Source organism: Synchiropus splendidus, chromosome 7, assembly GCF_027744825.2.
Source record: "Synchiropus splendidus isolate RoL2022-P1 chromosome 7, RoL_Sspl_1.0, whole genome shotgun sequence".
In the NCBI taxonomy this organism is placed as follows: Eukaryota; Metazoa; Chordata; class Actinopteri; order Syngnathiformes; family Callionymidae; genus Synchiropus; species Synchiropus splendidus.
In genome coordinates this window covers 9,550,226-9,565,003 of record NC_071340.1, presented here as the reverse complement: position 1 = coordinate 9,565,003, position 14,778 = coordinate 9,550,226, and the positions used below count along the sequence as shown (strand labels likewise).

Below are 14,778 nucleotides of genomic sequence, written 5' to 3'. Positions count from 1 at the left end.
ACAGTGAATAAGACGAGCGGCGATTGGACAGCGGCAGCAGCTCAGCCAATCACCGTCTTTGTGTTTACACCGTGATGCCAAGATGGCGTTGTATTGCCCTGTGGAGACGTTTTGTTACTTATAAAAGCGATGAAATGTGATAAAAGGGCGAGGTATGTAGATTTCAACGACGCGTATCTTCAAGAGGGTTTGTGAAAGTTAACGATAATTTCTAATTTCAAGCAAAACTGCACGGTGTCGTGAAACTTGATAGGAACAGTGTTAGCCTGACCCTAGCATCGTTTTGTTTACGCACTTCATTCTGCTGAATGTATTTCTTGTTAACGTGAATCAAAACCGATTATAGTGGTGTTTGTTACTCAGTAGTTGCGCTTTAATGGTATTCATTGATTTATTTATTGAATAAATCCATGTATTCCATTCTGATTTTATCTGACCATAAGCCTGAAATTTGTATGAAAACAACTGTAAGATCACTGTGCTTTGATCATCACAAAGTCAGTATTTAGAGTTTATGGTCAGTATGAGAAGAAATGAACTGCGTTTTATTATGTAATCTGCATTTCAACAGAATGCATCTGGATGTCAGTGTCATAAAAGCGGTGTATGCCCAATTTTTAATTTGACTTGATTCCATTCGTATAATTTTGTCTTTGCAGGCAAAGACCGTTCTACGGATGAAATCTAAAACTGAGCCACCGAAAGAAGATCTTCTTCTTTGTGGTTGGCGGAGATGTTGGGCGTCTTGTCTGCACGGCAGGCTGGCCTGCTTGATCCCTTGCGACTCAGACGAGCCGAGTCGACCAGAAGGTACATTCGCTTTTTGATTTCTATAGTGACTATTCACATTAAAGCTGAGATTACATTTCAGTGCAAGTTCTTAATGTAAAAGTCTGTCAATAACACATTATATCCCTGCTCAAGAATTATTATTAACCAACACTGTGCAGTGTCACTGCAGGGTCGCTATAAACTATAGATCAGGGTTTTTTGCTGCCGATCACTGATACCGATCAGCCAGAGTGCCGATCATCACCGATACCGATCACATGGATTGACAATGAATTTGTAGTCAAAATGATGCGGCCTTCTGTGTACATGACGTGAAAACATGAGCCATTAAATCATTTTCATTCAGACATGTTTTAATATAAATGACCTGAGAAAGGCTGGTCATCTAGCTCGGTGAAATAAATGATTATTTCTTGGGAAATGTTTGTAGCATTCTGAATGTCACGATCGGACCGCCGGGTTAGCTGTGATTAGCTGCAAACTTTAAAAGACAGATTGAAAGAAGCTCCACAGCAGACGTAGGGAGGAGTGGTCGCGTCACAACCAGCGCTGGCTGTCACACGTGATCGGTTGTTGTGATCGGCAGAGACAGGTAGTGATTGGCATTCACCGATCACGCTGAAGTCGTCCGATCATCATCGGTGACCGATCGATCGGAGCTTCCCCACTATACATGGCTAAATGCTGTAGTATTGGTGTAACATCACTGCCTTTGTCATAGTTTTGATGTCAAAATCAATGTAATAAAACCTGTAATGACGTTGATGCTGTTTTTGCAGACTCCTCTGTCTCCAGTTAAATCCTGATCGAGAAGTGGACCGAATCCATGGCAATGGCATTAATACCATTGATATTGAAACAATAGAGGGCAAATAGTAAGTTGCCTTTTGTTTATATTGCAATTCGCTATTTTTCCTAGAACATTAAAATCTGAAATACCGTTTGTTTTCACTCCCTGGATATTCACTTAGCTGCTGTATCGCTAAATGATTCATAGTTTGATTTAAGTGTCAAACCATGAGCCATTTAACAATATATTTTATAACTATTTAACAAAATGGTACAATTCTAATGGCACGTTGTAGGCCAAGTGTCCTCATGAGTTGAATTTTGTTATACAGTCGCGCATGAATACAGTAGACACTTATTTAATCACCTTTAAAAGGAACATGACTGGAAGCAAAGGTGCCCCCAGATTTTGAAATCGGATACATTGATTTTAATCGTCTAGCCAGATATACTGGTATAATGCTCATGATTCAAACTTCCTTTCTTTTTTTGATCTCTATAACATGAATAACAAAGAACTTGATATTGAAAATGAAATGAACTGTCTTCTCTAGCATGTTATCCGGCGGTGCAGATGGAGTCATTGTCATCTATGACCTGGAAAACTACAGTGGCAAACCAAACTACACGTGCAAGTCCATCTGCACTGTGGGAAGGTAACTCGATAAAGTTGAACCACTAGAGGGCAGCATTTTCCAACTCTGTCACCCAGCTTTCAGTCGCAGTACAGTGTTAAAGTTCTGTATTTGTAACGTGTGTGTTATTGTCTTCTGTAACAGGTCAAATCGACATGTCCACAAATTCAGTGTGGAGACAGTTCAGTGGTACCCGTACGACACTGGAATGTTTGTCTCCAGTTCCTTTGACAAAACTATGAAGGTGTGGGACACTGAGACACTGAAAGTACGTCGACAAGTTTTTTTTTTTTAAGTTACACACAGTGAGATCATATTTATGTTTTTCTGAATTCTGAGCCATTTTGCCATGCTTCTTTGCTGGATGCCTTGACTGCTCACAGAAAAGTTTCTAAACATTCCGCTTCCATGGCTGACTGATTAAAGTCCATTTTCTAGCATTTTCACACCAACTGCAAAGCCAAATCTTGTTGCCCAAAAGTTTGTACTGTCGCTCACAAGCTTGTCAAGATAAAGAAACAAGGCACGTAATGCAAAACAAAGTGTCATTTTATCATCAGATCTGTTTTTAATTGTTGATATAAAACATTCATGTACACGCTGACCACATGACGCTGTAAACAACAGACCTAATTTGCTGGAGTCCACCAAGCTTAATAATTCAGTTTTGTTTCACACTCTCACTTTCACCCGCTTTCTGCTTCATGCTCTCTACCTTGCAATGCCAAATTTGGCAGCGCAGCCCTGTGCTAGAGTTTCACTGACGTCACTGTGACCACAGAAGGTCAGAGAAGGGACAGAAATGGATGTAACATGCTCACTGGTTAAAGTTGTCGATCAATGTTTTACAAAAAAAAAATGGATTTGAGCTTTTATAATGTGAGTAAAAATGAACATTGTTTTGACATTACAGTGACATAATGGTGTAAAAAGTAATCCAGTCTTAGGTGAAAGGTGAATAACGTTGGACATTTTTCATTCCTGGGGCAAGTATATATGAAAAAGTATATATGTATATGGGATTATATAGCAAAAAAAAAAAAGTTCAGATGTTCACATCATATTTTAGGATAGTGAGAGTAGCCATCATTTACTTTGTTGACATTACAGCAAACCCACGGCCTTCGCAATGAGCATCATGATGTAGTCACCTGTTAAAACTCATGAAGCTCATCAAGTGTGCAATGGAGTATTAAAAGCCAAGGGTGGCTGTTTTGAAAAATCTAAAATATTAAACATGCTTTGAGTAATGGCACACTTCTAGAAAATACCATCATTTTACACTGTCTTGCTTCTTCTTTCTTATACCAAGACCCTCTTGCTATTCCTCAGCGAAAGTATGTTGTACACACACACACACACACACACACACACACACACACACACAAAGTATAAAAAGATGGCATTTGCAAGAACTAAATAACTAGAAATACACTCATTAAAATGAAGGAAACATGTACGTGAAACGGTGTTTGAAAAAAAAGGCGTTGACCTTTTCTGGTATTCCTTTCTGGTGGTCTCAGTGAGTGGGTTGATTTCACACTAGTTTTAAATCTGTATTGTTCATTACGGAAGAGAAAACAAGTGGTATCAGGCTGAGATATGAAACCTGATGACACTAGGTGATAAAGCAAAACAAAAAACTCTGTGGGCCATACTGGATTGATGGAGATTTGTTTCATACAAATCTGATTTAAACCTTTGGCCTACGCGAGCGCCAACTGCTGCAGTACAGCATGGGACTGATGAGGTCATTGATAAGACATTTTGATATGTCAAACATGAACCATGTTCTTATCTTAAGTTCCATCCTTTTTGAAGAAACCTTGACAACGTGACTACTCACTGACCAGTTGGGAAGAGAGCAAAGAGATTGATAAAGTCATGTTTTAAGGAAGGAATCTACTGAGCCTTGTGTAGCTGGCAGAGGGAGAATCTGTATCTGAAGTAAGATTAGTTCCTGGATGTGCTGTTTGCCTGGCTGAGCATGATGACTGTGCGCTCAGGAATACAGGGATGTCTCTTTGCAACACACATAATCGCCTCTAATTCTCTTTCTGCTACTCAGCCGGCAGAGGTCTTTGACTTGGGAGGGAACATCTACAGCCACCACCTCTCACCCATCACCCGGAAACACAGTCTCATCGCAGGTGTGTGTCTTCACCCACTTTTTTCCAGACGTCACTTTTCCAGTTTGACTACAGCAGTTCCTGATTCTTGGAAAACGTGAAGCAGGCCGTTTGAGGGTTGAGTCAGGTTCAAAGACATATTTCCGTAGAGCAACATTGTACAAGTGTTAGTGTTACCTCACCACATCGAGCAGGACCAACAGGTTCGTCATGACTAGTGTGTGCTCACCATGGTTTACTTCCTTTCTTATACTCGCTGGCCGACACACCTGTTTCTTCACTGCAGACAATCACTGACTTTCTTTTACACCGTCTGCCTGGATGCTGGTCCAACTGGTTCGTCACCCTGAAGTTTGGTCTTCGGTGTGTTGAAGGCGTTTTGTATCTCTAAAGTCACATTGATAGATGTGCTTATCTCACAAAATGGCCTCCTGCTTGTTACCTTTCCGTCCCAAGCTACAGTAAACACCACACCACTTGTAGGATTTGTGATAAAAACTTGTTCTAACCAGTTAAATAGAAGACATGCCATTGTTTTGTTTTACCATTAGAATGAATCTGTGATCCATTGACTACGTCGACTACGACTAATGATCCACCCTCGCGTCTTATATGAGGACCCACTTTACTATGACCCAGAATTGATCAAGATCATACGATACATTGCTGTGAATGTCTGGTCATCTAAAGCTTAACCACCAACCTCTGTAACCATCTGTGGTTACTATAGTCTTCGGCGTGATTTGTAAAGTGATTTACTGTTTACAATTTTTTTTTATTTCAGTCGGCACTAAAAGCCCCAAAGTCCAGTTGTGTGACCTGAAATCTGGAGCCAGGATCCATGTTCTTCAGGGTGGGTTTATTAAGGTGTTTAGCCTCAGAATCACTGGATCATGTGTGTTTTCATTGCCGCCTCAGGTCACAGAGCAGAGGTCCTGTCTGTGAGATGGTCGCCCAGATACGAGTACATCTTGGCCTCGGCCAGGTATGCAACAGTTACCTTGCTTTGTCTCACTGCCTGAGGTCTACTTTTCCTGCCCCCTGAGGCACATCCAGGGGAAAGTGGCAGGCCCGGGACAACCTCACCGCTTCTTTCACAGCAGTTGCAGGCCATATGGTCACAGGGCAGCCCCGAGTCAAAGATAGTGGCGGTGTGATTCTCCTAGAAACCCGTTCTAACCCGGCCCTGTCACCAAAGCATATGGTAGATCCAGTCCCCACCTGTTCTACGCTACATTGGACTGACTAATTAACCAGCAGGGACTGATGTGCTGAGCTCCCGTTGGACTGTAAGTGATTTTGAAAATAACTGGCACAGAGATGCTCTCAGGAAAGTTTCTGTCCAATAACAGGGGTTCTTCTCTGAACTAAAACTTGTAAAAGGTGTGATGAAGAAGCACAATGTACACAATGATTTAGAAAAATCATTTGCTAATTTCCTTCCAAGTGCAGATAGCAAGGTGAAAGTGTGGGATGTGCGTCGGGCTTCAGGCAGCCTCCTCACCCTGGACCAGCACAATGGAGAGAAGTCAAAAGCCTCGTCTGAAGCAGGTAGTGTGTCTCGAGGTGTTCATGTGTTCGTCTTTGTTTCCCTGCAGTTAAGCGGCCCCTCACATGCATAATACAGAAAAACTTTGTCCCATCTCTCTCTCTCAATTCTCACACAAGTACACAAATACCTCACATCCTGAGAGCGCATCTCGAATGTGACTTCCACATAACCCAGTTGCAGCTCTGACTAGACCAAAGGTGAACATTCTGTACATATTGCTGTATATTTGGAGGGTGGTGTCGAAGCCAAGTGGCTTTATAGTCCTGTTTTCACAAATATATCTGCTGGCTCAAACTAGTTTGACTCTACAAGACATCAATACCACGACAACATTATTATGCGGTCTTTGTATTGTCTGTCTTCAGTCGGCACGGCTCACAACGGGAGAGCCAATGGCTTGTGTTTCACCGAGGACGGACTTTTCCTGCTCACGACTGGGACTGACGACAGAATGAGACTGTGGAACAGTGCGACCGGAGAGAACACGCTGGTGAGCATGGCAATGCATTCACTCTAGATTTACAGTGTCAAGGCCAAAGGAAGGGAGACAGGTCTGTGGAACCTGTAGTGCAGGCTTTATTCTGACCACACACGTTCAAGTGGTGGCAACCTTGTGCAGAGTCAGGCTATAAAATGCAACCGGACATAACCAAGGCTGTCGCAGGAGTCGTACCTTCCACTCACAACTTTATAACACGCTTGGCTCGTGCTCCATGTCACGTCACACCGACAGTCTGGATCAAACCAATTACCATTTCATTCAGCCTCCTGAACCCAGTGGTGAAAGAAGATCCCTGTACTGGTTGGATGGCAGGTTACTTAGTCAGCTGCAGTGACCAAGTAAATTAATGCAGTGTAACTCATAAAATATGGATGGAGGGTAAGATATGCATTTTCTGCATTTGTATCTTCCAGGTGAATTATGGGAAAGTGTCCAACGAGAGTCGCAAGAAGCTGCAGATCAGCGTGTCTCGCGGCTGCAGTCCAGAGTTCGTGTTCGTGCCGTGTGGCAGCTCCGTGGCCCTGTATGATCTCCACTCCGGAGAGCTGGTCACTTCACTCCGAGGTCACTACAACAGCGTCGACTGCTGCGAGTTCCATCCGTATTACCAGGTGAGATCCATGACGTCCGCTCAGACTTTCAAATGATCTGAAGAGCTATCAAACAATATTATTTTGGTGCGGAGGATTTCCCACAATGTTAAAAAAGAAACAAAAAAAAACGTTTTTCTCCTGCAGGAGCTCTACAGCGGGGGCAAAGACTGCAACATCCTGGCCTGGGTTCCTGTCCTGCGGTCCCCTGATGTAGAGGAAGATTCCGACAGACCAAATAAGGTACCGACCAAAACTGGCACCTTGACATGTTTGTGTCATTACTTTCATTTGCTGACTTAACAGAGTAAAGGGAGAATGTCTTGCAAGGAATTCCATGAGTGACGCACTGTGATTCACAGAGGACTCTCAGAACTGGTTTAACCAGTCGCTTCAAGATCCACTCTGTCAGCATCGATAAAGGTTTTGAGCTCTTTGAATAAATGTATTTAAAATATTGTTCCAGGCGGCGGCCGCTCCATCTGCGCTGAACTCAGCCTTCCAGGACGCCTGGAGCAGCGACGAGGACTAGACCATCCACTGCCTTAAGAACTCAGTGCCATGTTGTACTGTCCAGAAGAAGGGAGACTTGAATATTTCTTCTGATCTGATTTAAACATTGTTCTATTGCGTATACAGCCCAAAAACACTCCACTGATGACGAGCGTTGTGGATTTCCCGGAATCACAAGATGAATTCAGCCACTTTGAATAATGTCACTATTGTCAGGGATCTCATTTAGATGAAAGCCTGAATTCTGCTCTGTAAATGTTTCTAAAGTATGTTTTAGTCACCAGTCCACTTCTACTCTGTGAAGTTTGAAATTGTGATGTTTTTAATGTATTAAAATAGTCCTGACATGGGTCGCCTTTGTTGTTTCCTGAAGATACTCAAGAGACAAACAGAAACTGAAAATAAATATATTGGATAAGATGGCCTTTATTGTGTGTAGAAATTATGTGAAACGTCAGGAAAGAAAGTGAGTACACTGTTCACTTTTAGTTACAACCGACAGAAATCTGATTTAATTTGATAACAGTATAATTTTAATGCAGGGTTTACACCACAAACTTTGAAGGTAGCCTTGTTTTCCATTTTCTTTGGGATTTAACTGAGCCTAGGACTGGGGTGGGTGATCTCACATGATGTACTGTGACATCAGTGAGGGACTTAAATTTAAGATGTTTTTTTGTGGCTTATATAAAATAAAACAAGAGGGAAAAAATGTGATTATGCCATTGGTAGTACACTGTGGGTCACCAACAGAGACCAAGGGAGTAGCCCATGGGCCGTTTAAATAAGTAAAACATATTTCCATGTAAAAACCATCTTACTATGTTTGATACTTTTCTTCTTTTTTTGTAAGACCGTTGGTTATTATTGTGAAAACCATTGTTTATGGTGATGTCAGAAGTGTGTACTGAACTGACGGTAGCCCTTTGGGTCACACACTGACCTTGGAGTAGCTCACTGTAAGAGTGAAAGGTTGGTGACCCCTGTTGTAGATCATTATATGGAAAGGGGTGAATGTTTTGGTAACATAATTATGGACAAATAAAAGGCATCACATCTAATCTAAATAAAAGATATGAAGGCACTCTTTTATGATCTTCAATACCTTTTCAGGATATAACCATTTCTTTCACAGGTTTGCCCACAGAGCCACATAAATACCAGTAAAGGGCCACATGTGGATGCCAGGCCATACATTGTCGACCTCTGGTCAAGGGCATTATCAAGGTCACATACATTTGAGATTGTCGCAAAGTAAGATAGCTTTTAAATACTTTGTTTCCTGCTGTATTTCTTGAAGTGGGAAAAAAGTAAAAATAATAAAACAACCCTGAACTTTTAACATAGTGATTGTAAGTAAAATAAGACAAAACTGAAACATGGAGATTACATTTATCAAATTGTTGAGCTAAATTTAAGTAACTATTTATTATTATTCAAGTTAAAAGTGAAATTAAAACATCAAATTCCAACGATTTCTTTCTTTTCAGCTGCTCCACCCTGAGTCCATTGTGGGTGACCCAGCTGTACACATAAGTGTGAAACAACTCCTGTTTAAGTGATGTTACAGCTACGCAGTATGGGGTCATAAGTGTGGACTGAAACATAACGAGAGGGAGGCGTAATGGTTCTACTTTGAAACTAGTTTAAAATAAAGTTTGAAGTAGACTAGTGGACAGAGTGGAATACTGTGTGTTTCCTCATTATGTAAGTCGTTTTCTGGTGTGAAAGTGCGACTCTTGGGTCTGTTTTCTGTCTCCCTGCGTGATGATGATGTGGGTGTCACCTGTGACACACAAACATACCTGCTGCTGTTGTCATTCCGGAGAGAATTTACATGTGTTTATGCTGTCAGTCCTCTGAGAGCAACGATACTGAAACCTCAGCCTCCCCCCTCCCTCTCGCACTCATTTTAAATTCCGCCTGCACCATGTCAGCATCTGGCAGAATGAGTCAAAACTGAAATATGAATTGTGATCACGTGAAAATATTCCATTGCAGTGCGGTAATTGCTGAATACTCTCATGATTTACTCTCATGAAAAATCCACCTCACATTTCAGCTTCTTCACATCAGCTCTGGTCGATGAGGCAGGAGCTTCGGTTGCAGACGTTTTCAGGTGTTTTGTCTCTCAATGGTGAAGCTTTATCATGACATTTGCATTTAAAATGTGTTTTGAGGGTGAATGACATCAGAAACTACCAGCAACTATGTTGGAGTAAAAGCACTCAGTTGGTTTCACCTTACCAACTGAGTAAGGTGAAACTATCAGGATTTTAATAACACACAAGTATCAATCCATATTTACTATACTATATTTGCTTACCACTCCAAAAACATGCATTGATCCTGTTTCATTTGTGCAGTGAATGTAATATGATAAAAAAAAACTGTAATAATTTGTTAAAAAACAAGACAAAAAAAAACAGTAAAACCCACCAGTCATTAAAAAAAAGATAAAAAATAAAGTGTAAAATGACTTGTTAAAAATTAATTAAAATGGCTTACGTTATTTCTGATGAATTCATTTACACATGTATGGTTTTATTGAAACGTTGATCCTGAAACCGAGACGTCAATCAAGAGTGGCAGGATTTTCCGCCTGCGGACTGACCAATCAGAGAGGGAGGGGGCCAGAAGGCGGCGGGACCGACTTGGGACAAAAAGGAGCGCAGCCGCCGCCTGCGTCACACTCACCTGAGCGACGAGCAGCGGCAGGTGGAGCTGAAGTGCGCGCGCTCACAGTGCTTTTATCCGGTGTCGGCGGCAGAGGAGACGAAGGTGAGTTGCTTTGCCATGGTGGATGCGCCCGTGTTTCACTGCGGCTGGGATAGAAGTGGGGACGCGGAAGTGAAGGAGAAACACCTGACGGCGGCAGCGTCGTGCCCGGCTAATGAGCCGCCGCCGCCGCCGCTGCTGCCATTTTGGCTCCGGTGGCTGTGCGACTGGTTTGTCGGCTCGTCTCCGCTCAATCTCAGTGTCGCTAAAGACCAGTGTTTCTGACGGAATAACCCTGAGTCTGTTCCTCCACTTGGTGGACTTCATTTTATTTGATAATGTTGAATATCTATTGAGTTTCTTTATAGTTCTTTGTTTGAATCTTTATATCCTGAACTTCTGGCTTTTTGTTTTACAGTCGGCTCAGCACAAGAGCTGTTTTTTTTAAATGTTTCTTTACTTTACATGCACTTAAACCTATTTTTCAGTCACTCATTTGTTTATTGAGGTTCCCCCACAGCTTCTATCATTTACTTTTAAAGCCCTTTTTTTTTACGTTATTCTAACAGGACTGAAGTTTTTGAATATTTTTCTTTTCCCCTTTATCTAACTGTTTTTAGTTTTTATATTTTGACTTTAGTTTACTGGTTTGTGAATCTGCAGCTGAATGACTGTCTTATTTGAGTATATTATCTGTATATACATTTTATGATGACTCCCGCTGAACACCTCACAGCGCCACAGTAGTGAAACCCCTCCAAACACGGTCCACTGGACGATTGAAAGCTGTTGCACACGCAAGCGTCTCCCGTGAGGTGCAGCATCACAGACGTGTCGCTGCTCGTGTCACGACTTGTCTGTCAGTGCTGGTTCTTACCTCCACCTGCTCGTGTCTGGTGGACACACCTTGATGACCAAACTTCTCTCCGTCTTATTTCACGTTGCGGCTCCACCTTAGTCACTGACGTGCTGGGATATTTTCGGAAACGCATGTAGGTTCTGGAAGGTTCCGTGGGACCTGTCTGGCTGGGCGTTCACGTCATCGATGCCCCATATCTGCACGGCCTCCTCCTTGTAAGGGCCCTGCTCCAGGTCCCTGTGGGGTGACAGACCGCCTCGTGCACGTTTTGTGATAGTTATGCTCTTCCTTAGCTGAGGTGGATGTGGACTCAGCGGCCACGTCAGTCCTGCATTACGTCATCTCAATAACTTCACAACTTCCCCTTGTGAAATGTGTATTTACAGGCTTTAGTTTCTTTGACCATGAAAAGTGGCTTCATCTCACTTCCTGCTGTGTGAATGGAGACTGACACTCATTGTTGCTTCACACACTCTTTGCTTTGTCCCTGTTTTCAGGCCTGAATAACCCGCTTGGCCTTCGTTTGTCCTCAGTTTGAGTTTCTCTGCCGCTTTTTAAAAGTGGTTTTCTTAGTTGGGTTTTATCTTGGATTTATCGGTTTTCTTCACTCCCCTTTTTTTTGGTATTTAAAAAGTTAGCTTGTATGTTTTAAAATCTAAGAAGTGTTTCTTTTTCTATATTTTTGTTTTTATGACAGTGTAATCAGAAATGTATAGAATCAGAATTCTATAGAATAAAATCAAAATTGTGACACTGAAGAAGCAGACTTTCAGAAAGGAAACCAATCTCTGGTTGATCACAGTCTTGAACTTGAAATCACTTTCTGGTTTATGTTAATGCCCAGTAACGTCACGGTGAAATGTTCATGGTCTTCTTGGTTCTTCTTGCACAAGACTCTGTAAAGTTGATGGACTGGAAATTTGAGTGTCATTCTTTTCCCTCTCCTGAGAGCGGAAGCACCGACTCCACTGGCTGTTCTGATACTAGTGTTTCTCTTTCTTCAGAAATGGAGTTTGCTAACGTCAGGTCCTCAGCGTCCATGATCTACGACCGATTCATCCAGAATGCAGGTGAGTCTTGCGCCCGTGTGGGGTTTCAAGAGCCTTGGCGTGATCTGACGGTGGCTCTCGCACCCAGACTCCAGGACGGAAGACTGGCTGCTCATGTCATCGCCCCTCCCCCAGAGCATCATCATCGCAGCCTACATCTACTTTGTGACCTCGCTGGGGCCTCGAATCATGGAGAACCGGAAGGCCTTCGACCTGAAGGGGGTGCTCATCGTTTACAACTTCGGAGTGGTGGCGCTGTCGCTCTACATGTGCTATGAAGTGAGTGTGAAAATGCCTAGAATTTTGACGTCGCCTTTAAACAAACATGTCAGGGTTGCTGGGTTGGGAAGTTCCATCAATAGAAAATGGCAGAGTGGGACTAAAAGTTTCTGCTGAGTCGGTCAGAAACACACCAGTCTACTTTCTTCTTCAGGTGCTGCAGTGATTTATTTTTTTTAGCATTTACCTTCATGTTTGTTCTGTTTTTCACCTCCACCTGCTCGTGGGCTTCACCAGCTTTGTTTTTTCTTTGTGACGCTACATCACCGCCAGGGTTTGATTCTGGTGTTAAATGGCCCTCTCTCCTGTTTCAGTTTGTCATGTCCGGCTGGGGCACGGGCTACTCCTTCCACTGCGATCTGGTGGACTACTCTGAAAATCCCCAGGCCGTGAGGGTGAGAATCTCACACATTGTTGACTCAAAAATCATCCAGGAAAGTTGGCTGACCTGTTCCTGATGTCTCCTCTAGATGGCGGCAACGTGTTGGCTGTACTACTTCTCCAAGTTCATCGAGATGCTGGACACGGTGAGTCCTCAAATGCTGTTTGAAGTCTGAACTTTACCGTAACGCCTGTACACCTCTGCAGATCTTCTTTGTGCTGAGGAAGAAAAACAGCCAGGTGACGTTCCTCCACGTCTACCACCACTCCATCATGCCCTTCACCTGGTGGTTTGGAGTCCGCTTCGCTGCCGGTACGACACTGAGAACAGACTTTAACAAGTGCTAGAGCAGTAGATTTGACCGGTGCCGTTTTTATTCAGGTGGTTTGGGAACATTTCACGCGCTGCTCAACTGCGTGGTCCACGTCATCATGTACACCTACTACGGCCTGACGGCTCTGGGGCCGAATTACCAGAAGTACCTGTGGTGGAAGAAGTACCTGACCACCATCCAGCTGGTGAGTGACCTTGTGCCACTTGGCTCGCCCTGAAACCAAACCTTTAAACTCTGACTCGTCCCCAGATCCAGTTTGTGATGGTGACCAGCCACATCTCCCAGTATTTCTTCATCAAGGACTGCCCGTACCAGTTCCCCATCTTCGTCTACATCATCGGCCTGTACGGCCTCATCTTCCTCTTCCTCTTCCTCAACTTCTGGTACCACGCCTACACCAAAGGCAAGCGGCTCCCCAAAGTCCTGCAGGCTCAGACGTGGGCTCACCACAGCAGCGGCCTCATCAACGGAAACGCCAACCACAACAAGAACGAGTGACCGGACCCGAGTGGACCCGCCCGTCCCTCCTTCAGGGTTTGGACCAGAGAGAGACGATGTTTAAATGAATGTTCTTGACACAAGCTGAAGGGATTTATTTTATATATTTACACTGAAGGTAAAGCCCAAAGTTCTGCCTCGGAAAGTTCCCATGTATCCTAGTTTCTGCCTCCTGGTGGTGACCGGACGCACCCATCCCAAAAAAAAAAAAAAAAAAAAAAAAGAAGCTTCGTTCGTGAGGTCATTTCAAGAGTGTTGACGAGCTTTATTTTTTTTTTTTTAGGAAACCCAGCCTTTGTATTTTTAATATGCTGATAGAAGTTGAGGGTTCATTTCACAAGCTCAAACTGACCCTGCAAGTCTGTTTGGGCGACTCCGTTTTTTGGGGTCATGGTTTTGGGAGGGGGTGTGCGCGCACCAACCGCCTCTCCTGGCTTGAGCCACATTGCTGAAGGGGCCAGACCTATGAAGCGCTGATGTGGCGGCGATGAAGGCCGAGAGGAGGGGTGGGCCGGGGACACTGGTTATACACCACTGAGGAGCCACAGACCCTCCTCACTTAAATTTGACAACTTCAAGACTGCACCATCCACCTACCATGTTTGTTTGTGTTTTCCAAATGGCTGCTAATTTTTTTTTTAATATGTTTGACAACTGCTTCTATGGTGAACTAGACACAGGATCGAGTTCAAAGAGGGGATTTAAGTCGGCCCCTCTCTGAGCAACTGGAACATTTGGTTTTCTTTTCAGTTCTCTGTCTGATCCCTTCTTGTTTATATAGTTGCCACTGAAAAAAGTGTTTATACTGTGTTTTATATGTATTTATGTAAAATAAATGATCTGTACTTTAGCTATTCCGCTTTGTTCTTGCGTCAGACGACTTCTAAAAACCTTTATTTTTACGGTTTATTATGGTTTTCAAGCGACATTTAAATCACATGTTATGTCCAGCAGATGGTGCTGTTGTCAAACGTGATGTAGTGACGGAAGAAGTTTATATAAACAAAGACTTAATTTGTTTTTACCGTCACCCTTGAGAACCACGACGATTAAAAATAACAAAGCGTAATGTTTTACGCTTGTGCTCTTTCTTGAGATAATCCTTGATCATTTTCAAGTTTATTGAATAATGTAGCCTTTGCACTGTTTCTATGTGA

General features: G+C 43.0%; 2 protein-coding genes across 2 annotated transcripts; both read left to right on the top strand.

Moving 5' to 3' along the window:
- The first annotated feature begins 11 nt into the window (after positions 1 to 11).
- On the top strand, positions 12 to 8,142 carry ercc8 (excision repair cross-complementation group 8). The gene is made up of 13 exons (XM_053869839.1): positions 12 to 152; positions 660 to 810; positions 1,572 to 1,667; positions 2,136 to 2,237; positions 2,361 to 2,484; positions 4,285 to 4,366; positions 5,130 to 5,198; positions 5,264 to 5,330; positions 5,793 to 5,896; positions 6,263 to 6,387; positions 6,813 to 7,010; positions 7,137 to 7,232; positions 7,456 to 8,142. The coding sequence occupies exons 2-13, from the start codon at positions 734 to 736 to the stop codon at positions 7,519 to 7,521; spliced, it is 1,206 nt and encodes a 401-aa protein (XP_053725814.1). The 5' UTR covers positions 12 to 152; positions 660 to 733; the 3' UTR covers positions 7,522 to 8,142.
- Positions 8,143 to 10,307: 2,165 nt separating this feature from the next.
- On the top strand, positions 10,308 to 14,471 carry elovl7a (ELOVL fatty acid elongase 7a). Its single transcript, XM_053870132.1, has 7 exons — positions 10,308 to 12,149; positions 12,217 to 12,407; positions 12,722 to 12,802; positions 12,878 to 12,934; positions 12,996 to 13,101; positions 13,171 to 13,307; positions 13,373 to 14,471. Exons 1-7 carry the CDS (start codon positions 11,939 to 11,941, stop codon positions 13,619 to 13,621), a joined length of 1,032 nt encoding a protein of 343 aa, XP_053726107.1. The 5' UTR covers positions 10,308 to 11,938; the 3' UTR covers positions 13,622 to 14,471.
- The last annotated feature ends 307 nt before the right edge of the window (positions 14,472 to 14,778 follow it).

Excerpts from the sequence above, each read along its gene's own strand:
- ercc8 (XM_053869839.1), top strand. The coding sequence starts at position 734 with ATGTTGGGCGTCTTGTCTGCACGGCAGGCTGGCCTGCTTGATCCCTTG. Across the intron at positions 4,367-5,129 it reads GAAACACAGTCTCATCGCAG|TCGGCACTAAAAGCCCCAAA; the intron begins GTGTGTGTCTTC and ends TTTTTATTTCAG. Across the intron at positions 7,011-7,136 it reads AGTTCCATCCGTATTACCAG|GAGCTCTACAGCGGGGGCAA; the intron begins GTGAGATCCATG and ends TTTCTCCTGCAG.
- elovl7a (XM_053870132.1), top strand. The coding sequence starts at position 11,939 with ATGTTCATGGTCTTCTTGGTTCTTCTTGCACAAGACTCTGTAAAGTTG. Across the intron at positions 13,102-13,170 it reads TGGAGTCCGCTTCGCTGCCG|GTGGTTTGGGAACATTTCAC; the intron begins GTACGACACTGA and ends GTTTTTATTCAG. Across the intron at positions 13,308-13,372 it reads ACCTGACCACCATCCAGCTG|ATCCAGTTTGTGATGGTGAC; the intron begins GTGAGTGACCTT and ends ACTCGTCCCCAG.